The 17,611-nt window shown below is 49.5% G+C and overlaps 1 protein-coding gene across 1 annotated transcript in view; it reads right to left on the bottom strand.

The window, feature by feature from the left end:
• Positions 1-17,611, bottom strand: part of Ccdc180 (coiled-coil domain containing 180) — a 50,349-nt gene that overhangs the window by 23,376 nt on the left and 9,362 nt on the right. The window contains exons 8-21 of the mRNA XM_057791188.1: positions 15,826-15,989; positions 14,782-14,901; positions 14,135-14,214; positions 12,769-12,857; positions 12,140-12,262; positions 10,347-10,520; positions 8,654-8,769; positions 7,490-7,616; positions 6,595-6,634; positions 5,936-6,474; positions 4,357-4,583; positions 3,478-3,653; positions 1,478-1,658; positions 418-564 (exon numbers count right to left, since the gene is read on the bottom strand). Coding sequence (XP_057647171.1) covers positions 418-564; positions 1,478-1,658; positions 3,478-3,653; positions 4,357-4,583; positions 5,936-6,474; positions 6,595-6,634; positions 7,490-7,616; positions 8,654-8,769; positions 10,347-10,520; positions 12,140-12,262; positions 12,769-12,857; positions 14,135-14,214; positions 14,782-14,901; positions 15,826-15,989 — 2,303 coding nt within the window. The remainder of the gene's footprint in view (positions 1-417; positions 565-1,477; positions 1,659-3,477; positions 3,654-4,356; positions 4,584-5,935; positions 6,475-6,594; positions 6,635-7,489; positions 7,617-8,653; positions 8,770-10,346; positions 10,521-12,139; positions 12,263-12,768; positions 12,858-14,134; positions 14,215-14,781; positions 14,902-15,825; positions 15,990-17,611) is intronic.

The raw sequence follows: 17,611 nt of genomic DNA on the forward strand, positions 1-17,611 counted from the left end.
GCTCAGTGAGTTCATGGGTACAACGGTCATGTCATGCCCAGAACACATCTTTAGTAACACCACTCTCCACCCAAAGCTTCCATTCTGTCTGTAATATTTTCTGAGGTTTGGAGGAGGCGATTATAGACGATCCCTTGAGGACTGAGTGTGGAACAGTAGATTTTATAGAGATCGGAAGTAAAAGGGCAACGGCAGGGATACGGGAAGGAGACTGAGGAGCGAATGCTCATGGCACAGAGTTTTGGTCTGTGATGATGGAAAATTCTAGTGCCAGTGCTAGTGGACAGCTCTTCCACCTAATACCACTGGACGCCAGGTCGAAAGGTGGAAAAAAGTAAGTCAAGAGAGAAACATGGCTACCTCCCAGGAATAAACTACGGTGGCTCGTAGAGACATAAAACAGACATTGGTTCCCACCTGCAGTGCTTGACAAAGTCAATGTTGGTGTAGCGGAGTTTTCCCAGGCTCTCTTCTAGGTACTGCCGGAAGCTTCTCAGGGACACCTGGATGACATCCACATAGCTAAGCAGCTCCCGGTGCAGTATTTTGGTGAGACTAACCAGCCTGTGGGGTCAGGGGAGATGTGGGTGTGGTGAATGACCAGCCTGGGACGCACGAAAGGGCTGGGTGTGCCCTGAGCCTGGCGGGAATCCTGGGCATTGCCAGATTCACTGCCCAACTCCTCTGGCCAGGAAAGTGGCCAGGAAAGAAACACTGGGAAGGAGATTAAAAGACAGGCGTGGTGGAACAAGCCTGTACTCCCGGCACTCATGGGGCTGAGTCAGAAGTTCAAGGCTAGCCAGTGTGACAGTGAGCTCAAGGCCTAACTGAAAAATTTAGTGAGACAACCCCACCAAATAAAAAGTAAAAAGGCATTGTCAGCAAATTAGCAAAGGAGTCCCAGTCTCTACTGAGTCCTGGTTCTCCCGCCAGCAGACCATCTGACTCCCCAGCAGAGGGGCACCCTGACCTGTGCTCTCCTGAACCAAAAGTTACTTCCCTGCCGCAAAGGCCGCCCAAATCGGCTGCCCCTGTGATTGTCTGTTGCAGAGAGAGATACCTGCATGGTCCTTCCTGTCAACTGAATGGGGCCCCTGTCTTCCATCTCTCGGTAGCCTTGCTGGAGCTTCTTGCTCTCTCTATCCGCCCTGCAGATGGCCCTGCCCTAAGTTTTGGCAGGCGCCTCTGGGTTCATCGGCGATGCCCTCCTGCAGGAAGCCCTTCTAGCTGCCCCAACATGGACGTTTCTGAGTGCAGCAGCTGTACCCTTGCACATGGATTATGTGTATGAACCTCCTCCCTCCAAGGCTATGCACCCGCGGTCTCACACACATCAAATGTTACCCATGGAGTCTGGGTTTGTGGCTTTGGTGAAAAGGGAAGCTGACAAGTGGCCCCCTAAAGCCTTCATCCCCTTCGCCAGAAGGAGATGGGTTTCCAGAGCCAGGCCTGGGAAGGAGACACTCCCACCCCTTACTTTTGGCTCTTGGTGGCGTTCAGGAAGATGTGCTCCATGTCGTAGATCTTGCGGCGGAAGTTTTTGCTCCGCACGGCTTGCTCTTCTTGGAATTGACAGAACATCTGCCTCTCTTTCTTCAGAGTCTCAATGACGCCTGCACAGTGGTTATCCAGCCTCTCCTGGTGGAGCAGGAGCTCAGCTGCAGGAGGGGAAGGAGAGCTGCTACTCTCTGCGGCCATTCCTTCCTTGGAATGGGGCCACCTGTTGCATCTCTTTGGCCAGACAAAGGCAGGAATCACTCTCGTCAGGCAAGGACCCTTACCACGCCCCAGTTGCCCTCTCCAGGGTGGAACTGGATCTGGACTGGGACCCTGGGGAGACCAAGGAGCAGCCAGACTGGAAAGGGGCTGTGGGCCTGCAGCCCTGTTGGTGGAGCCCTCCAACTGCTGAGAGGGAAAACTAGGGATAACAGAGAGTTCCAGGGAGCAGAGAAAGGTTGGAGATGTTTGGAGAGCATTGAGATATTGGTGGGGGCACCTCTACAAGCACAGAAGTCTTGATCTGTCCCTTTACAACAATGACTAATGCCAGGTGGTGGTGGCGCACACCTTTAATCCCAGCACTTGGGAGGCAGAGGCAGACGGATCTCTGTGAGTTCGAGGCTAGCCTGGTCTATAAGAGCTAGTACCAGGAAAGGACAGGCTCCAAAGCTACAGAGAAACCCTGTCTCAAAAATCAAAAAAAAAAAAACAAAAACAAAACCAACAATAACTAATATGTCCAATAGCCCAAATTATGACTGGCTCCAAGGTGAGGTAGAATGTAAAAGGGGCAGGTTTCCAGAGTCCCTTCATGGCAAGTAAAGAACCCCACATTTCCCATCTGCCTGTCCTCCTGCCTGGAGTGATTGACAGAAGGACTGTGGGTAGTTCTGACAAAAACAAACGGTGTCAGCAAACCAGAGACCCCCGCACACTGTGCTTATTTCATCACTATTCACAGTAGCGAAGTCGGCCTCCGTGGACATCAACAGCAAGTGGCTTCCTGCACCGTAGTGTATAGTTATAAAAAATTCTATTCCGTCACCAAGGAGAATGAAATCATGTGATTTTCAAGTAAATGGGCAGAGCAGGAGATTGTTCAGCAAGACAAACCAGTCTCTGAAAGCTAAATAGTACATGTTTTATCTCTTATGTGTAATCTAGACATTATATGAATGAACACCTATCTATTCACATATGTATCTATCTATCATCTATGAATGACATGATACAAGAAGAGGAATATTTTGAGGATGGAAGGGCCAACAGGAGCATGAATAGGAACAAAAGACAGTAATGGGGGATGAATATGGGCAAAGTACAATGACACACATAGATACATGGATGAGAAAAATGCCATCATGAAACCCATTACTCTGTATCATAGTTAATTTTTTTCTTTTTGCTTTTTCACGACAGGGTTTCTCTGTGTAGCCCTAGCATCCTGGAACTCACTCTGTAGACCAGGCTCGCCTCAAACTCACAGAGATCCACCTGCCTCTGCCTCCCGAACTCTGAGATTAAAGGCGTGCGCCTGGCTGATAACTGACATTTTTTTAAATTTAAAACATTGTGGAGCTGTGACTTCATTGTTGTGGTCTGCGTTTCCGAGCTGAGCATTGGTCTGGGGAGCCAAGTCTAGGCTGGCTTAAGATGCACGCACGTGAGATGCATAATGAGTTCCAGGCCAACCTATGCTACCAACTGGAGATCTTGTTTCAAGAAGGAAGAGGGGAAAGGAAGGAGAGAGAGAAGGAGAGAGGGAGAGAAGGAAAAAAAAGGAGGAGAGGAGAGAGGGAGGAAGATTTTAAAATCCCACGTGCTGATTCTGGGCCCGCCTTTCAAGTGTGATGACCACCTAGCATTACACGGGCTAAACTGGGGCAGTTAAAAAGGAAAGAAAGGATAAGCCCATCAGACAGCGGACCCTGTAGGGATGCCTGGGGACAAGGTGGACCTTCCCAGGATGGCTCCAACCTGCTCTGACATTGTGAATATCCTTCTCCACGTGCTCCAGTCTCGGCTTGTGCAAGTGCAGACGGAGCTCCAGTTCTGAATCCAGCTCGTCCACCTTGGCAGCCACAATGATGCGAGCATTGAGGGCACATTGGTCAAACCACTTCTCCAGGTGTTCAAAGAAGCCAGCTCGAAGCCTGGGGAGAGGTGAGCAAGGGCCAGTCATCTCTGGCAGCAATAAGAGATTTGTCATACTGAGACCCAAAGTGCTCATTTCTATATTGATAGTACAAAATGCCGCACAAGATATAGAATGCCTTTGGCTTGTATCTGTAGAATTTTTTTTTTTTTTAAGAAACATAAGGGACTAGAGAGATGGTTCGGTAGTTGAGAGTATTGCTGCTGTTGTTGTGTGCCTTAGTTTGGTTCCTAACACCCAGAAAATAATTAACAACCATGTATGGGTGACTCCAGTTCTTGCGGTTCTGGTACTCTCTTCTGGCCTCCACAGGCACTGTACATACATGATGCACACATACATACATACAGGCAAACACTCATACACACATACAATAAATACATTTTTCAAAAATAAAAAACTTTAAAGTCATGGATGTACTAGGAATTAGAAGCCAGAAGTAGATGGCTTGGGGGAAGTATTTCTATGACCAGCCCAGACCAACAGAGCACCCTGGGAAGAGTGCAGGGGTCACATGCACCAAGGATATCCATGTCTGTGGAGCATTCTGGGACATTTGCTATTTCCTAGGGTATGTGTCACCCTGACGTCCCTCCGTTACCGCAGCTTTTAATCCTCTAGCTAAAGTGAATCTTTAGTACTGTCAGCGCGTGTGGAAAGTTCAGAGGAAGAGAGCGTGAGTGCCACAGTTCCCCACTCACCCTTTCTTAACTTTCACGATGAGTTTGTGGGGAATTGTCACTTGTTCTATGTACTTGGTGCTGAAGGGGTCGTGGAAGAGCACAGCGTGGTAGGAATGGGGCCTCGTGTGAATCTTTTCTTCATCTTCCACGGACAGGAAGGCAAAGTAAGTATTTCCACTCGCAGTTGTGAAAAACTCCATTTCTTTGTAGGCCATCTCTTCTAGGCTCTCTTCCTTGCCTTCGGCCTATCCAGAGAAGGAGACAGGAAACTCCACGTCAGCTGATGCGTGTGTGTGTGCTCCTAACAGCCAACAGGAGCTCCCACACCTCCTCCTTCCCCACGGCGCGCTTTTACTAATTCTTCCTTGCTTACAGAGATGACCCCAGGACCTTTTGCATGCAGGCACTGAATCCCTGAGCCACATTCTCAGTGGTTTTAAAATGGAGAAGTTTCACATCTAAGTCTCGTTCCCCGTTTCCTTTGAAGCAGCATCAACGTGACTCTGTTGGCTGTGACTGAGTGGTGACGGCACGTTCCTCACCACTTGTCATTTGTCCCTATGGCCTCCAATCCTCTTTTCTCAACATGTGCGTGAACATTTGAGTTTGTAATTAAAAAAAAAAGTCCTATGTACCAGTTCTTCCACAGCAATATAGGAAATGCATCTTTTGCCATTCTGCTACCATAGAATTCTGCATACCACAGAATATGGTTCTCTGCACTTGGATGTGTTTTGAAGACAAGGTTTATGAAAATGAGCTACTTGCCAGCTCTCAAATGGGAGTATCCTAGTTGCATTTCCTATTGCTATAAAACATCCTGACAAAAATCAGCTCCAGGGAGAATGGGTTTATTGTGGCCCACAGTTCCAGGCTACAGTCTGTGAGAGCAGGGAGTCAAGGGGGCAGGAGGCTGGCGCAGGCAGGAGGCTGGCGCGGTTAGTCACACCGCATCCACAACCAACAACAGAGAAGAATGAAGGTGTGCATGGTCCATCTGCCTGCTTGTGCTCAGCTCCACTTCTCCACTCAGACAGCTTAGAATACCCCGCCTTGGGGGTGACGCTGCCCACTGTGGACTGGGTCCTCTTAAGAAGAAGAACTTAAGACAGACATGCCCACAGGCCAACCTGATATAGACACATCTCACTGAGACTCTTTCCAGATGATTCTGAGGTTGTATCACATTCACAATGAACTGCCCATCAAGAGGAGCTTTGCCTGAATATTTTGTTATATATCTGGTGAACAGGAAGAGAGAAGGGTTGAAGTAGGGGAGGCTGAGGCAATTTATACAATGAACAGGAGGTGAGAGAGAGAGAGACCCTGGGGAGGGATGAGAAAAGCCATGTGAAGGTTGACTCCAGAATAGGCTGTAGGGGCATGTGAAATGGAAGGTAAATTTTAAAAATTATTGTTGTGAGGGAAGAACAAGATCTTTGTGGACCAAACAGAATGGAATAAATACTCTTGTAGCTCTTTATCTGGACCTCTGTAGAGACTGGGCTGTAGGGACCCCAGCTCATCTAAATGACATGCATAAGATGAGGACAGCAGACTTTCTTCATACCCAGCAATGAACCAGTGGCTGGCTTACCTGACCCGTAAAGATGCTGTCTTTATAAAACTCTGCTGCATCTTCATTCATGTCGTCAGAGTCCTCTTCGTCTTCGTCTTCGTTGTCCATCTCCTCCTCCTCTTCCTCTTCCTCCCCTTCTTCCTCCTCTTCCTTATCCTCTTTCATATCCTCCTCCTCTTCCTTCTCCTCCTCCTCTTTTTGCTCCTCTTCCTTCTCCTCCTCTTCCTCCTCCTCTTCTGCCTCTATCCCCTCCTTCTCTTCTTGAGACTTCATGTTTTCTGGTTCCTGGGAGGTCTCTGAGAAGGTCTCTTTCATGCTTCTCATCTCTTCAGTTTCTTGGGTAGACTCTTCTTTGGGCTCAGCCATGCTGCCGCTCGGTGGTGCCTCTCCGGCCATGATGGGCTCTGACTCTTCGCCCGTTGCGTCCGTCTCTTCAGCTAGCTTCTCGGAACCCATGTCTTGGCCTGTGCTTTCTTCAGCTTTGTGTAGTTCCACTCTTGTCCTTCGTTTCTTCTTCAGTTTCCTTATTTTCTGCATGAAGTGCTTTTCGTGGGTTTCTGTTGGTGAGCAATATTAAAGGATAATCAGACAGCGACTAGTGTTGCCTGGACTGCTCCCCTTCCACCCACAGAGGTACTGGAGTGATGGCAGGGAGACCCAGGCTCAGGTTATATTACCTGGTTGCCTGAATTTGAAAGTCACTTCCCCAGCCAAATTCTACAAGGAAAAAACACAAGTCACTGTGGGTGCAGCAAAGCCTCTCTCCAGAGCACTGCTTCTAAAGCTTCATGACTCTTTAGGTAAAAAGGCTCTGATGTGGGCCGTGACCAGCTTCATTCACTGGGGCAACTGCTAAGGCCTCAGTCCAGGCAAACTTTTTTTCTTAATTCCCAGCAGACTGGCACACCCTCATGGTAAACAGTAGGCAACAGAATCAGGGCTCCTTCTGACACAGACTCAGAAATGAACTAGAGAAGCAGGGTGGACCGGCTGCACGGGTGCCCAGGAAGAACAGACAGAATGAGCCTGAGGAACACAATCCTGGGTGAGTTGGTTTGGATGGGGTGGAGCTGGTGAGGAGCTCCTGAGGGAAGAGTGGATGGATCTCGGCTTAACTTTAACAGAATTATGTGCTGGTGGTAGATATCAGGGATGGAAAAAATCATTATATATATTATATACACTTTTCATTTTAAGGTTGGAGCCTATCAATCATGTGTGTGTGAGAGAGAGATGGGGGCGCCAATGAGAACAATTTGGGTGTCAGTCTTCACCTTCCACATCAAGACAGAGTCTCCTTAAGTGTTCACTGCAGTCTAGGTCAGGCTAGCTGGCTTCTGAGCTCCTGGGGATCCTCCCGTCTCTGACTCCCATCTCCCCACAGAAGCACTGGTGCTACAGGTGTGGGCTACTGTGCCTGGTTTTATGTGGGTTCTCGGAATTTGAACTCAGATCTTCACACTTGCCAGGCAAGCACTTTGTCTGTTGAGACATCATCTACCTAGCCCCCAACCCCTTTAAAACTGAGAAGAGAAGATCTTCGTTCAGGGGCATACCACCTGTCTTTGATACCTGTTCAAAGATCTCACGAATGAAGAAGTGGCGGCTGAGGGTGAAGCTGTAGCAGTTGAGTTCTTTCAGGACGAGCCCTGGGTACTCCATCACTTCTTTAGTTAGGAGGACGTGAAAACATTCATACCTGGGAGTGAAGATGGGGACTCTGTGGGGGACCCTCGCTGGAGCCATGTCCCAGGCCTCCATCGGGCAGCTAGCATTGCAGAGAGCTGCTGGGTGGCTGCGCTTTGCACAGAAGCCGTCCTTGAGCAACTGCAATATCTTCCTGATCAGACAAGGAGCACAAGCTCTTTGTTGAGAATCTGGGGACTTTCTCGTTTGTAATGTGGGCTCGCTTTTCCTGTCCACAGTCCTAACTTTGTCCTCGAACTTAATCTGCATTGTCCCATCAAAGCCCTCGAACATCACCGGATTCGGAAATGTTATCTGTTTCTCAGGCAAAGTAAACAAGGTTCAGGAGCTTACTTAGGTACCCAAAGATAAACTCCCAGGTCTGTGTGCAGCAGTCAGGTGGAAGGCGAGTCTATTTCTGTGACTGATCCCAGCGGAATCAGCTGTACAGAGACACAGAAGTACAATGCAGCTCACAGACAACTGTTAGTAATTCTGTATGAAGAACCCAGGCCAATGGGGAAAAGCTAATCATGAGATGGCTAACATATGACCAAGTATCCTATAAGTAATTATAGTAGTAAATTCTACATAGTCACTTAGAAACTGAAATAGATCTGTAATTACAGAATAACTGCATTATCTAGCTCATCCGTATTTTTAAAACACTATATTGGTATGTATGTACCTGTGCACGTAAATGTGCATACTCAAACAAAGGAACGGCTGGGTAAGAGTGAGGGGGACATCTCTATTTGCAGAAGTTGACTTCCTGTCCCTTTAACAAAGAGTATACATGTTTACATCTTAAAAGGGGAGCCCAGGTTCTTGGCCTTGATGTTTCTCCCTACAAACTTGCCCAAGTTCTCCCTGGAAAATTCTGTGGGTTCCTGAGCAAGGAGCAATGGATTGTTACTGTTCTCCAGTGTGAAGAACGAGGCTTTTATCTGAGCGTGTTGATCACAGCTCTGGTCTCCTGTGCTAGCTGGTGTTCCCTTGACTATGAATCCGAGCTATCACTTCCTGTCTTCTGTGGTCTGGGCAGCCTACCTGGACTTCATGTTCTTCAGAAAATTCCTGGCCTTTTCCATGTGTGTCTTCAGTGTCTCTTCTTGGCTTTGCTGTCTCAGTTGGTCTAGAAGCTTATCGAGGTTAACCTCTTGGGCCTGGCAGCCATTCCCGAGACAAGAGAAGCACAGACGAATGTTAGCGACATGCAGATCCCACCCACTTCTCCAGAGCTGAGGTTCAGGCCTGTGAGGAGGGGTCTCTGACCACCCTCGCTCTCTCCAGCACATACTTGCAGGCTCTTCTCTGGTATGTTCTTTTGACCCCATCTACCTCCCCAAGGACCCAGCTCAGAGAAGTCCCTTCAAGGACACTTCTCTAGTGCCACGGCCCCATAGTCAAGCTTATACTACACATTCCTGAGGCATCGGTAAGTGACAACTTGGAGCCAGTTCCCTGAAAGGCTACCTGTACCTCACTTTATCAGACCACACAGGTGAGTTAGCAACCTCCACAACTGGGACTTCAGAAGGCATGTGATCTCAAGAGGGAGATGCTTTGTGAGCTCAGGACGTGACAGGCATTGCTGTCCGCGACTCCCCCATAGACTAGGGGAGCTTAGAACTGACAAGCTTGAGAGCTTTGAAGCCGCCGGCCCGTGTTGCCACTTCCTCAGAATGAAGCAACCTCACTTGTCATGTTGGGAGCGGGAGTCTAGCCAGGTTCTCCTGAGAAACTTCTCATAAAAGATCCACCATGGTCTTTTATTAGGCTTAACTTTCCAGCAAGGTCTGCATTCCCCCTATGTGAACAACTGCATATTAATAATTCAGGAGTTCACTGTGGGGGCAGTGCTCCTGTCTATCACATGTAGACCTTGTGAGGTTTGTCACATTGCTTTCATCTTTCAACACCATGGGGAGAAAAGAATTCATTCTCTTTGCCCAGCAGTCAGCCATGGCTCATGAAATTATACTTTGATCATCTTGTTCATTTTATCTTATTTATTTACTTAGTTCTTTCTTTTGTTTTTCTCTCAAGTGTATGTGTGTGCACACGAGTTCATGCAGGCACACATGTGTGCATGCCTCTGTGTGTGTGTGTGTTTGTGTGCGTGTTTTCAGGCATCTGCACGTGAAGGTCAGAGGGCGGAGGTCCTCGGAAGCCTCTCCCGACTCTTTGTGGGAACCAGGGATTGAACTCAGGTCATTAGGCTTTCGTGCAAGTGTCTCTACCTGCTAAACCACCCCACCAGCCCCACATCATGTTAACCACCCAGGTTACTCCCCCATTTTGCCAGTCTGTCTTTCTGTCTCTCCTTCTTGTGCACACTCTTAAGGGACAGGCTTGAGTCACAAAACCCATCACAAAGCTCTGCCTAGTTTAAGATTCTTCTTGCTATTCCCATCTTCCCCCAAGACCAAGGCAAGCCTGGGTACCTCCATCCACTCACATTTTGTAATTTAAGAGTTTTACATTGAGTCTAGGGTCTATTTTCAGTTCATTTTTGTTTATGGTGCTTTTGTTCAGGTTTTTTTTTTTTTTTTTTTTTTTTTTTTTATCTGAAAGCTGGCAGCTGTGATCTGGGTACAGCTCACATCTCCCGACAGAGCCCTGCAGTCTGGGTCTAGCCCACATCTCTGACACAGGTCTCTCTCGGCCTCCCCTCTCCACCCCTCCTTCCCACAGTGTGGGTCCAGCCCACATCTCCCACAAGATCCCAAGCTTTGGGCACCTGGTTCTCCTGGTGGTGCTTCTGTCGATGCTGCTCTATCCTCTTCTCCAGCTCCAACTCTTGGGACAACAGAACACTCTGGTGCCCCTCCCACAACCTCACAGCCTCCTGGAAGTACCTGAAGAGGTCCAGGCTCTGCAATTCCGTCTGCTTGTTCAAGACTTCGAAGGAACTCTGCCGCAGTATAACACAGAGGTTACCTGGAGGGCAGGCTAGCCCAGGCCCCAAGGATAGCCTGTCCACGGGGCCCTGTGTCTTCAAACAGAGAAGTTACTACCTGAGCACCATCCCTCAGAGTCAGCTGTAGGCTCTGTGTTGGTTGGTTTTGTGCCACCTTGACACACGCTATAGTCAGCTGGGAAACAAGACTCTCTCTCAGCTGAGATAACGCCTCCAGAAGATTGGCCCATAGGTAAGTCTGTTGGACATTTTCTTGAACAATGATTTATGTGGGCAGGACTAGACCACTGTTGATGGTGCAGCTGAGCGCTGGGCAGGTGGTCCTGCACCATATAAGAGAGCAAGCTAAGCTGGCCTTTAGGAGCCGTATGCAGTGCTCCCTCGCTGCCTCTGTTCCAGCGCCTGTCTCCAGGTTCCCAACCTGCCTGAGTTTCTGTGTAAATAAAACTGACCCTTTGTTCCCTGAGTTGATTTGATCGCACTGTTTTAGAAATAGAAACCCTAACTAAGACAGGCGCCTGGCCTTCCCTGCATGGGGTGGCAGGGCTGGACCCCCTCAGTCTTGGCATCTTTCCCTGGAACAGTCTGTCTCTTAGCATCTGGGTACAATTCCACACCTGCTGGTAAAATCTCACATACGACTTCACCTTTTAAAAGCTGTATGTCACGGACTGGAAAGATGGTTCAGTGGTTAAGAGCACTCAGCCCTCTTTCAGAAGACCTGGGTTAGGCTCCCAGCAGCCACATGCTGGCTCACAACCATTCATAGCTCTTAGTTCTCTGATGCCTTCATACATGCTGCACATACATGCCTTCGGGCAAAGCATTCAAACCTGAAATAAAATACATCTAAAACCTTTTGGAAATCCCTACATGTTAGGAGTGGAGAGAGTTCACTGGCAGAGAGCTTTCTTAGCAGACGTGAGGACTTGAGTTTGATGGACTACACCACACACAGAAGAAACAAAATGCATGGATTGTATGCCCTCATCTGGGGCAGAGACTGGTAGACTAGACTGCTTGGCAAATTCGGCCCTCCATCTATTTTTGTTTGAATGTGTGAACTAAGCACAGAGTCTCCAATATTTGAACGGTGTTAAAAACAAATCAAAAGTAGCAGGGAAAAAAAATAACATGAAAATTAAACAAACTTCAAATCCTGGCCTCTAATAAAAGTATGGGAACACATCCATATACTTTGTTTCTACATTGCTTAGGTTGCAAGATGTGACAAGGGGTGACAGACACCTGTGTCCCACAGAGCCTAACACATGCTACCTGGCCCTTCACAGAAAAGGTGTGCTGACTTTGGAGCACAAATCTCTTGGGACTGAGAGTTCCTTGCCTTCCCCAGCCTGTAACACAAGGCCCAACAGTGGCTCTTGTACACTCATGGCCTAAGTGACTTTCCCAAGCCTGAACAGCTTGACGACAGGCTGGTTTCTAGGACCCAGGGGATGATCTGGTGTGGTTAGTACAGGAGGCCTGTGAAGGAAGCGACTGGTGAGGGCCAGAGAGTGGACACACCAGGACACCCTAGACTTCTAGGATTTGAGGTGTAGTACTCCAGAGATGTGCCCCACCTCAAGGGTTCCCAGCACCCCTGTACATACATCCAGGAGCTCCAGCTTCTTCTCCACCTTGCTTTGGAACTCCCCCACCACCATGAAGAAGGCTGGGTTCACCAGGCTCTCTGCTTCTGCTTCGGAGAAAGCTTTCCAGTCCAGCAGCTGCTTCTGCAGAGTGGGAGGAGAACAAGACAGAGCCTGGCTGCTTCAGGGCCCCCACAGGGCTGCAAGCGGCTCACTGACTCCCTTTAGCTCTGCTCCTGGGTGGGTAGGTGCAGAACAGAGCTGGCTTCTAATCTCCGAGGTGTCTGGAGAACAGGAGCACTCTCTGAGGGTAGAATGTAACTCCTGGGGCTCAGAACTTTCCAAAATACCTAGGCTTTTCATTTAGATACTTTTACCAAGCAGGCAGGGAGGGGCTGTTTGACAAACTATTTCCCAGATTCCAGAAACATCTGCTACTGTCCTGGACAGGTTGAGAATAAACACGCTACTTTATCCTGTCCAGGGTCAGTCAGGTAGAAGGAACCTAAACACCCAACGACCAGTGAGCACCTGGTACCTCACAGGAAGAAAGAAAAGTCGAGATTGACAGGCAGAGAAGGCTGGGAGAGAGGGGGCATCAGGTCCCGCACACAGATCCTCTCCCCAGGCCTGCAGAAAGGGAACCCTACCTTACAATCCTGCACATGGGCCAGGCACTCCTGCCAGACTTTCTCATACAGGAAGCGGACCAGAGTCATGCAGTCCATGTGGTAGTTGTCTCCAGGGGCAGAAAAGGAAACAGGTCAAAGGTCAGACACTCTCCCAAGAGGAAGGGGAACGTTAGAAGGAGAGTCGGTCCCTCAGCAAAGAGCTTCCACTGCAAAGATTGCTTGGAAGGTAGGGGCTGGTGTCTCCCTTCTCAGAGAGTTCTTAGCACCCCAAGAGGATGACCTCATAGGAGGAGCTCATCTCTAGCAGAAGCTTCAGGCGCAGAGGGTCTTCTGGGACACAAAGACAATGGTGCATGTGAGCATTTTGCATCTGAAATGTACATTGCAAGCTCCGGTTTTGGACACGTGTTTGCCAGCTGGTGGCACTATTTTTAAAAGGCTTTGGAACCTTCAGGAGGTGACACCTTGCTGACTGAAGCAGGTGGTGGACTTTTTAAATTTTCAGCCTTGCCCCTGGCTTAAGTGCCCTCCCCACTCCCTGGGCTGCTGTGATGGGTAGCTTGCAGCCACGCCTTTGAAATCCTCTAAACCCACGAGCCAAAACAGATCTTTGCTGTCTTTGTCTCCTCAGCAAGCATCGTTCACAGTAATATGAGTGATCAGTGCACGGCCACTGACCGCACTGGGCTGTGGCGAGCCTCAGTGATAGGAGGCAATAGTAAGGCTTGGCACACTTGGCACACCACAAAATGGTCGAGCCAATATTTCCAGCTTGTGTCACACTAGACAGCCAGAGAGGGCGGGGAGACCGTGAGGGTGACCACGTCCTGAACGTATTTCCCAGCCAGGCAGCTGGGCTATGGGCTGTAAGCTAACACTCTTACTGGGGACTGCTCTCAACAGTTACCACTTGCGGCTCGCTGGGAGCTAGGGACTGAACTGAGTAGACATTAATTCACAAGGTAGGGGCCATGATCAGTCCTGTTCAGATCTCGACAGAGGAGGACATTGAGGCCAAGAGATGCTTTGGCTTCCCCACGGTCGTGCAGCAGGATGCAGCAGGATTGGGCCTTAATCCCATACCCCCAACTGTAAGACTCTCGGGCCATGGCCATTGTGCCCATCCTGAGAGTTAAGCAGAGACTCTATATCTCCATCTCCATGCTTGGGGTCAGGGATCAGATGTCAAGGGTCAGAATTTGTGGCTAGCATGGCTGTGGAGTCGGGCAATGAGCAGTTGAGGGGGACTTCGGGGCTCACTCATCCTAAAGTCCCAGGATGGAGGGGCCACCACTCCTCAGACGCATAACTGGAGAGCTGACTATAGCAAGCTACTACCTGGACAGAGTTCTGGAAAGTTCTGGAAATCTCAGACACTGCTTACCAAGCTGCCTGTTCAGGGCAGTGAGAGAATCATACCACTCGGTCAGCTGGCTTTTGTTATAGTTGGGGGGGAGAAGGTTGCTGGGGAAAGAAGAGATGACAGGTAAGTCTTGCTTTCACCGAACTTGCCAAAAGGGCCTGCATATTTAACATCCTGCCAATAAAATACTGAAGAAGCTAACAAGCCTGCTGGGATTCCCTGATGCCCCAAACAAGTCCCACAAAAAGAAGTTTGTTATTCACAAGGTTGCTATCAGAGAGACCTTGAATGGCGCCTTCTACACAGCAGCCTCCCAGTGTTATGACTTCTATCCACTCTCCAAAATGCCTCAGGATGAGGGCCAAAGTGTAGGAACCACTTCTTACGAGCCTCCTCTTTCTCCTCCCCTCTCCTCCCTCTTCCCTTCTCCCTGGTCACTGCTTCCTAGTGAGGACCAATGTAAACTTTCCATAGAAAATGGGCTGTGACCTTCCTTGGCCATTGGGGCCATGGTGGTCAGTCAAGCCTTCAAGCACAAGGAGGTGGCCTGGTATGGAAAAGTTTCAGGTGAAGATCTAGCCACATGGCCTCCCAACTGGACACCCAAATGTGCTGACCCCAGTGGTCCTTCCTACACACCACACCAGATGGTGCAGAGGTGGCCATACCAGATGGTGCAGAGGTGATCCAGCCTCACTTTTTGAAGGATCTGCTGGTTCTTCAGCATTTCTTCCAGCTCTTTCTGTACAGCTGGGGGCTCTTGGATATTCTCGCTAGCCATGAACTCACTGGACAGCCAGACCCCGCATCACAGAGGGGAGAAGTGGGAAGGGAAGGAGCCTCAGGCAAGAACACTCTGAATCCCATAACCCTGGTACACACCACCCAGGCTCTAATGACCGCCCCTTCAGATCCCATGACCCGGAACAAGATCCTCTCTTCCACGCTGAGTCTTGGACTATAACGTGGAGCTAATGACGACACCCATCCTCATTGGGAACTTGTGAGGACGCAGGAAGATGACAGACAAAGCCCTGAGCCCCATGCCCCTTGCATTATGGGATGTGTTCAGGACATCAGCTGTGGCCATTGCTACTGCTATCTGTTGACTTTTGTAACAGTCCCAATCCAGGTCCAGCAGGCTCTGTTTAAAGAGTGTCCCACTGAGGCATCACCGAGACCCCTCTGTAGGGCTATTAGGGTGCCTGTCATGTGGCAGAGGCAGACTTGGCATCAAGGTCACATGCAAGGGCAAGGTTGAGTCTCAGCACACAGTGCAGAGGTGGGTCCTCTCCTCCCCCTTTCTCCCACAGAGGAAACGTGCACCTGACAGGTATCTATCCTTCCAGACCCAGGCCCTAGGTTATAATTCATACGGAAGAATAGAAAGGTACAGACCATTACATGAACACATTCTGATAATTCACACTGAGCACAGATAATAGCTGTGAAATAGTGTTCATGGACAATGCAATCTAAAATGGTGTGGACTCTGTGGATCTAAAAGTTCCGAAGTCTTAGGGGTACCTCTCCTAGGAAGGGTCAGTGGTGACTCTTTTTCGATGCCTTTATCTATTTCTAACTTTAAACACAGGGGCATAGAAAACAATAGCATTTTTAAATAATGATGAAGGGGACAGGAAAAAGCCGATGGCTGGGAGGGAGTTATGGGTGGAAGGAAGGACAGGGATGGGAGAGGTGCCACCACTGACCTGAAACTCTGCTGCAGGGCCTCTCTCTTGAGAGCCTTCCAGGTATCCACCAAGCCCTGCCAGCGGTGGCGGTTGTCAAGCTCCTGCTGCAGGGTGGCCTCAGTCAGGTTGACCAACAGCTGGGCGATGGCCCTCCGGTTGCCCAGCAGAGCCTGGTTCATGGCCTGTGGCCAGAGGTGGGTAGGGCTTTAGACACAGCAGTTCTCCGGGCAGAGCAAGGCTCGGTAAGATGGGATGGGGAGGAGTCAGGAGGGGCTTAGGCCAGGGCTAAGTGAGGCTGTGGTGGGAGGTGAGGAATGCTGGTGGCACAGACAAGGCAGCAGCTGCAAACCACAAGGGTCACCCTTGAAGGCTGGATCATGATCCTGAGAGTAGGAACCCCAACCAAGAAATGCAGCTGCACTGGGTCCCTGCTTAAAAACGGGGGAGGTGGCGCTCAATTGACTGCTGCCTTTATATGAATTTGTTTCAGAAGCAGAGCCCAGCCATGTGCGATAGCTTTGAGAACCAGACCCAGTGATGGGCTGAATCCAGATCCAGACCTGGTCCTCCCAGGACTGCTCATCTGCATGTCCCTGGCACAGGATGGGAACGGCCTCTTATCGCATAGTACGACTCTGCCCTTTGCCCTGTACCAGACAGTGTCCCCTTCCCGCCCCTGGCTAAAACGAGAGCGGCTTCCCCCTCACAGCTCCCAGCCCACCACATAAGCAAACCTCAGTGCTATGTATTTCCCAAGTCTTCAGCGCTGGCTGAAGGCCCAGCCTGGCTCAGAGGGAAGGAATTCTGGCACAGTTTTCTAGTGGGGCCTGAGACTTTGTGCCAGCAAGCACTGTGTTGCTGGGGCCTAAGCGAGTATTTCTTCCCCTGCAGACCCACAGCAGGGCTGTGTGGGCGGGGCCACAGTAAAGGAGTCAGGAAACTTGACAAGACAAATGCACACCGCAGGAGTAGCACGGGCCAGGTGGCAACAGGGAGGCCGGGAGACACCAGGAAGGAAGCACGGAGTCACAGCCCAGACTGGAGTCTCCAGAGACACACAAAGTCTAAATTTTAGGATGGAAGTTACTGTGCTAAGTGAGACAACCCACACTCAGAAAGACAAGTATTATATATTCTCTCTCATACGTGGCCCTCACTTTTAATGTTTGTGTGTGTTTGATGCACAGGTGTGGGGGTGAGTATAGGTATCAATTATGGAACTAGAAAGAGGACCAGGACCGTGAGAGAAGAAAAGGAGATGTCAAGGAAAGGGGAGTAGCAGAGGAGATGACATGAAAACAGAATGGAGGCTAACGGGGTGGTGGAGGGCACAAGGCAGTGACGGCACAAACCGTGTTTTAAAACACCATAACCAAGCATGGTTTGTATGCTAAGTTAAAATTAGATTTAGGGGCTGGAGAGCTGGCTCAGCGGTTAAGAGTGCTCTTGCTCCTCCAGAGGACTCGGCTCGGTTCCCAGCACTCGTGTTGGGTGGCTCACCACTTGTTACTCCACCTTCAGGGGATCCCGTGCCCTTTGTCGGCTCTGCAAATATTCACATAAATGTGGCACATGCACATGGAGAGACACACATATACACAAAGAGACACACATATACACAGAGAGACACATGTATACACACAAAGAGACACACATATACATACAGAGGCACACATATACACACAGAGAGACACACATATACACATAGACATATACATATACACACAGAGACACACACATATACACAGACACATATATACATACAGAGACATACACACAGAGAAACGTACACATATACACACAG

Source organism: Chionomys nivalis, chromosome 16 (genome assembly GCF_950005125.1).
Source record: "Chionomys nivalis chromosome 16, mChiNiv1.1, whole genome shotgun sequence".
Taxonomy (NCBI): Eukaryota; Metazoa; Chordata; class Mammalia; order Rodentia; family Cricetidae; genus Chionomys; species Chionomys nivalis.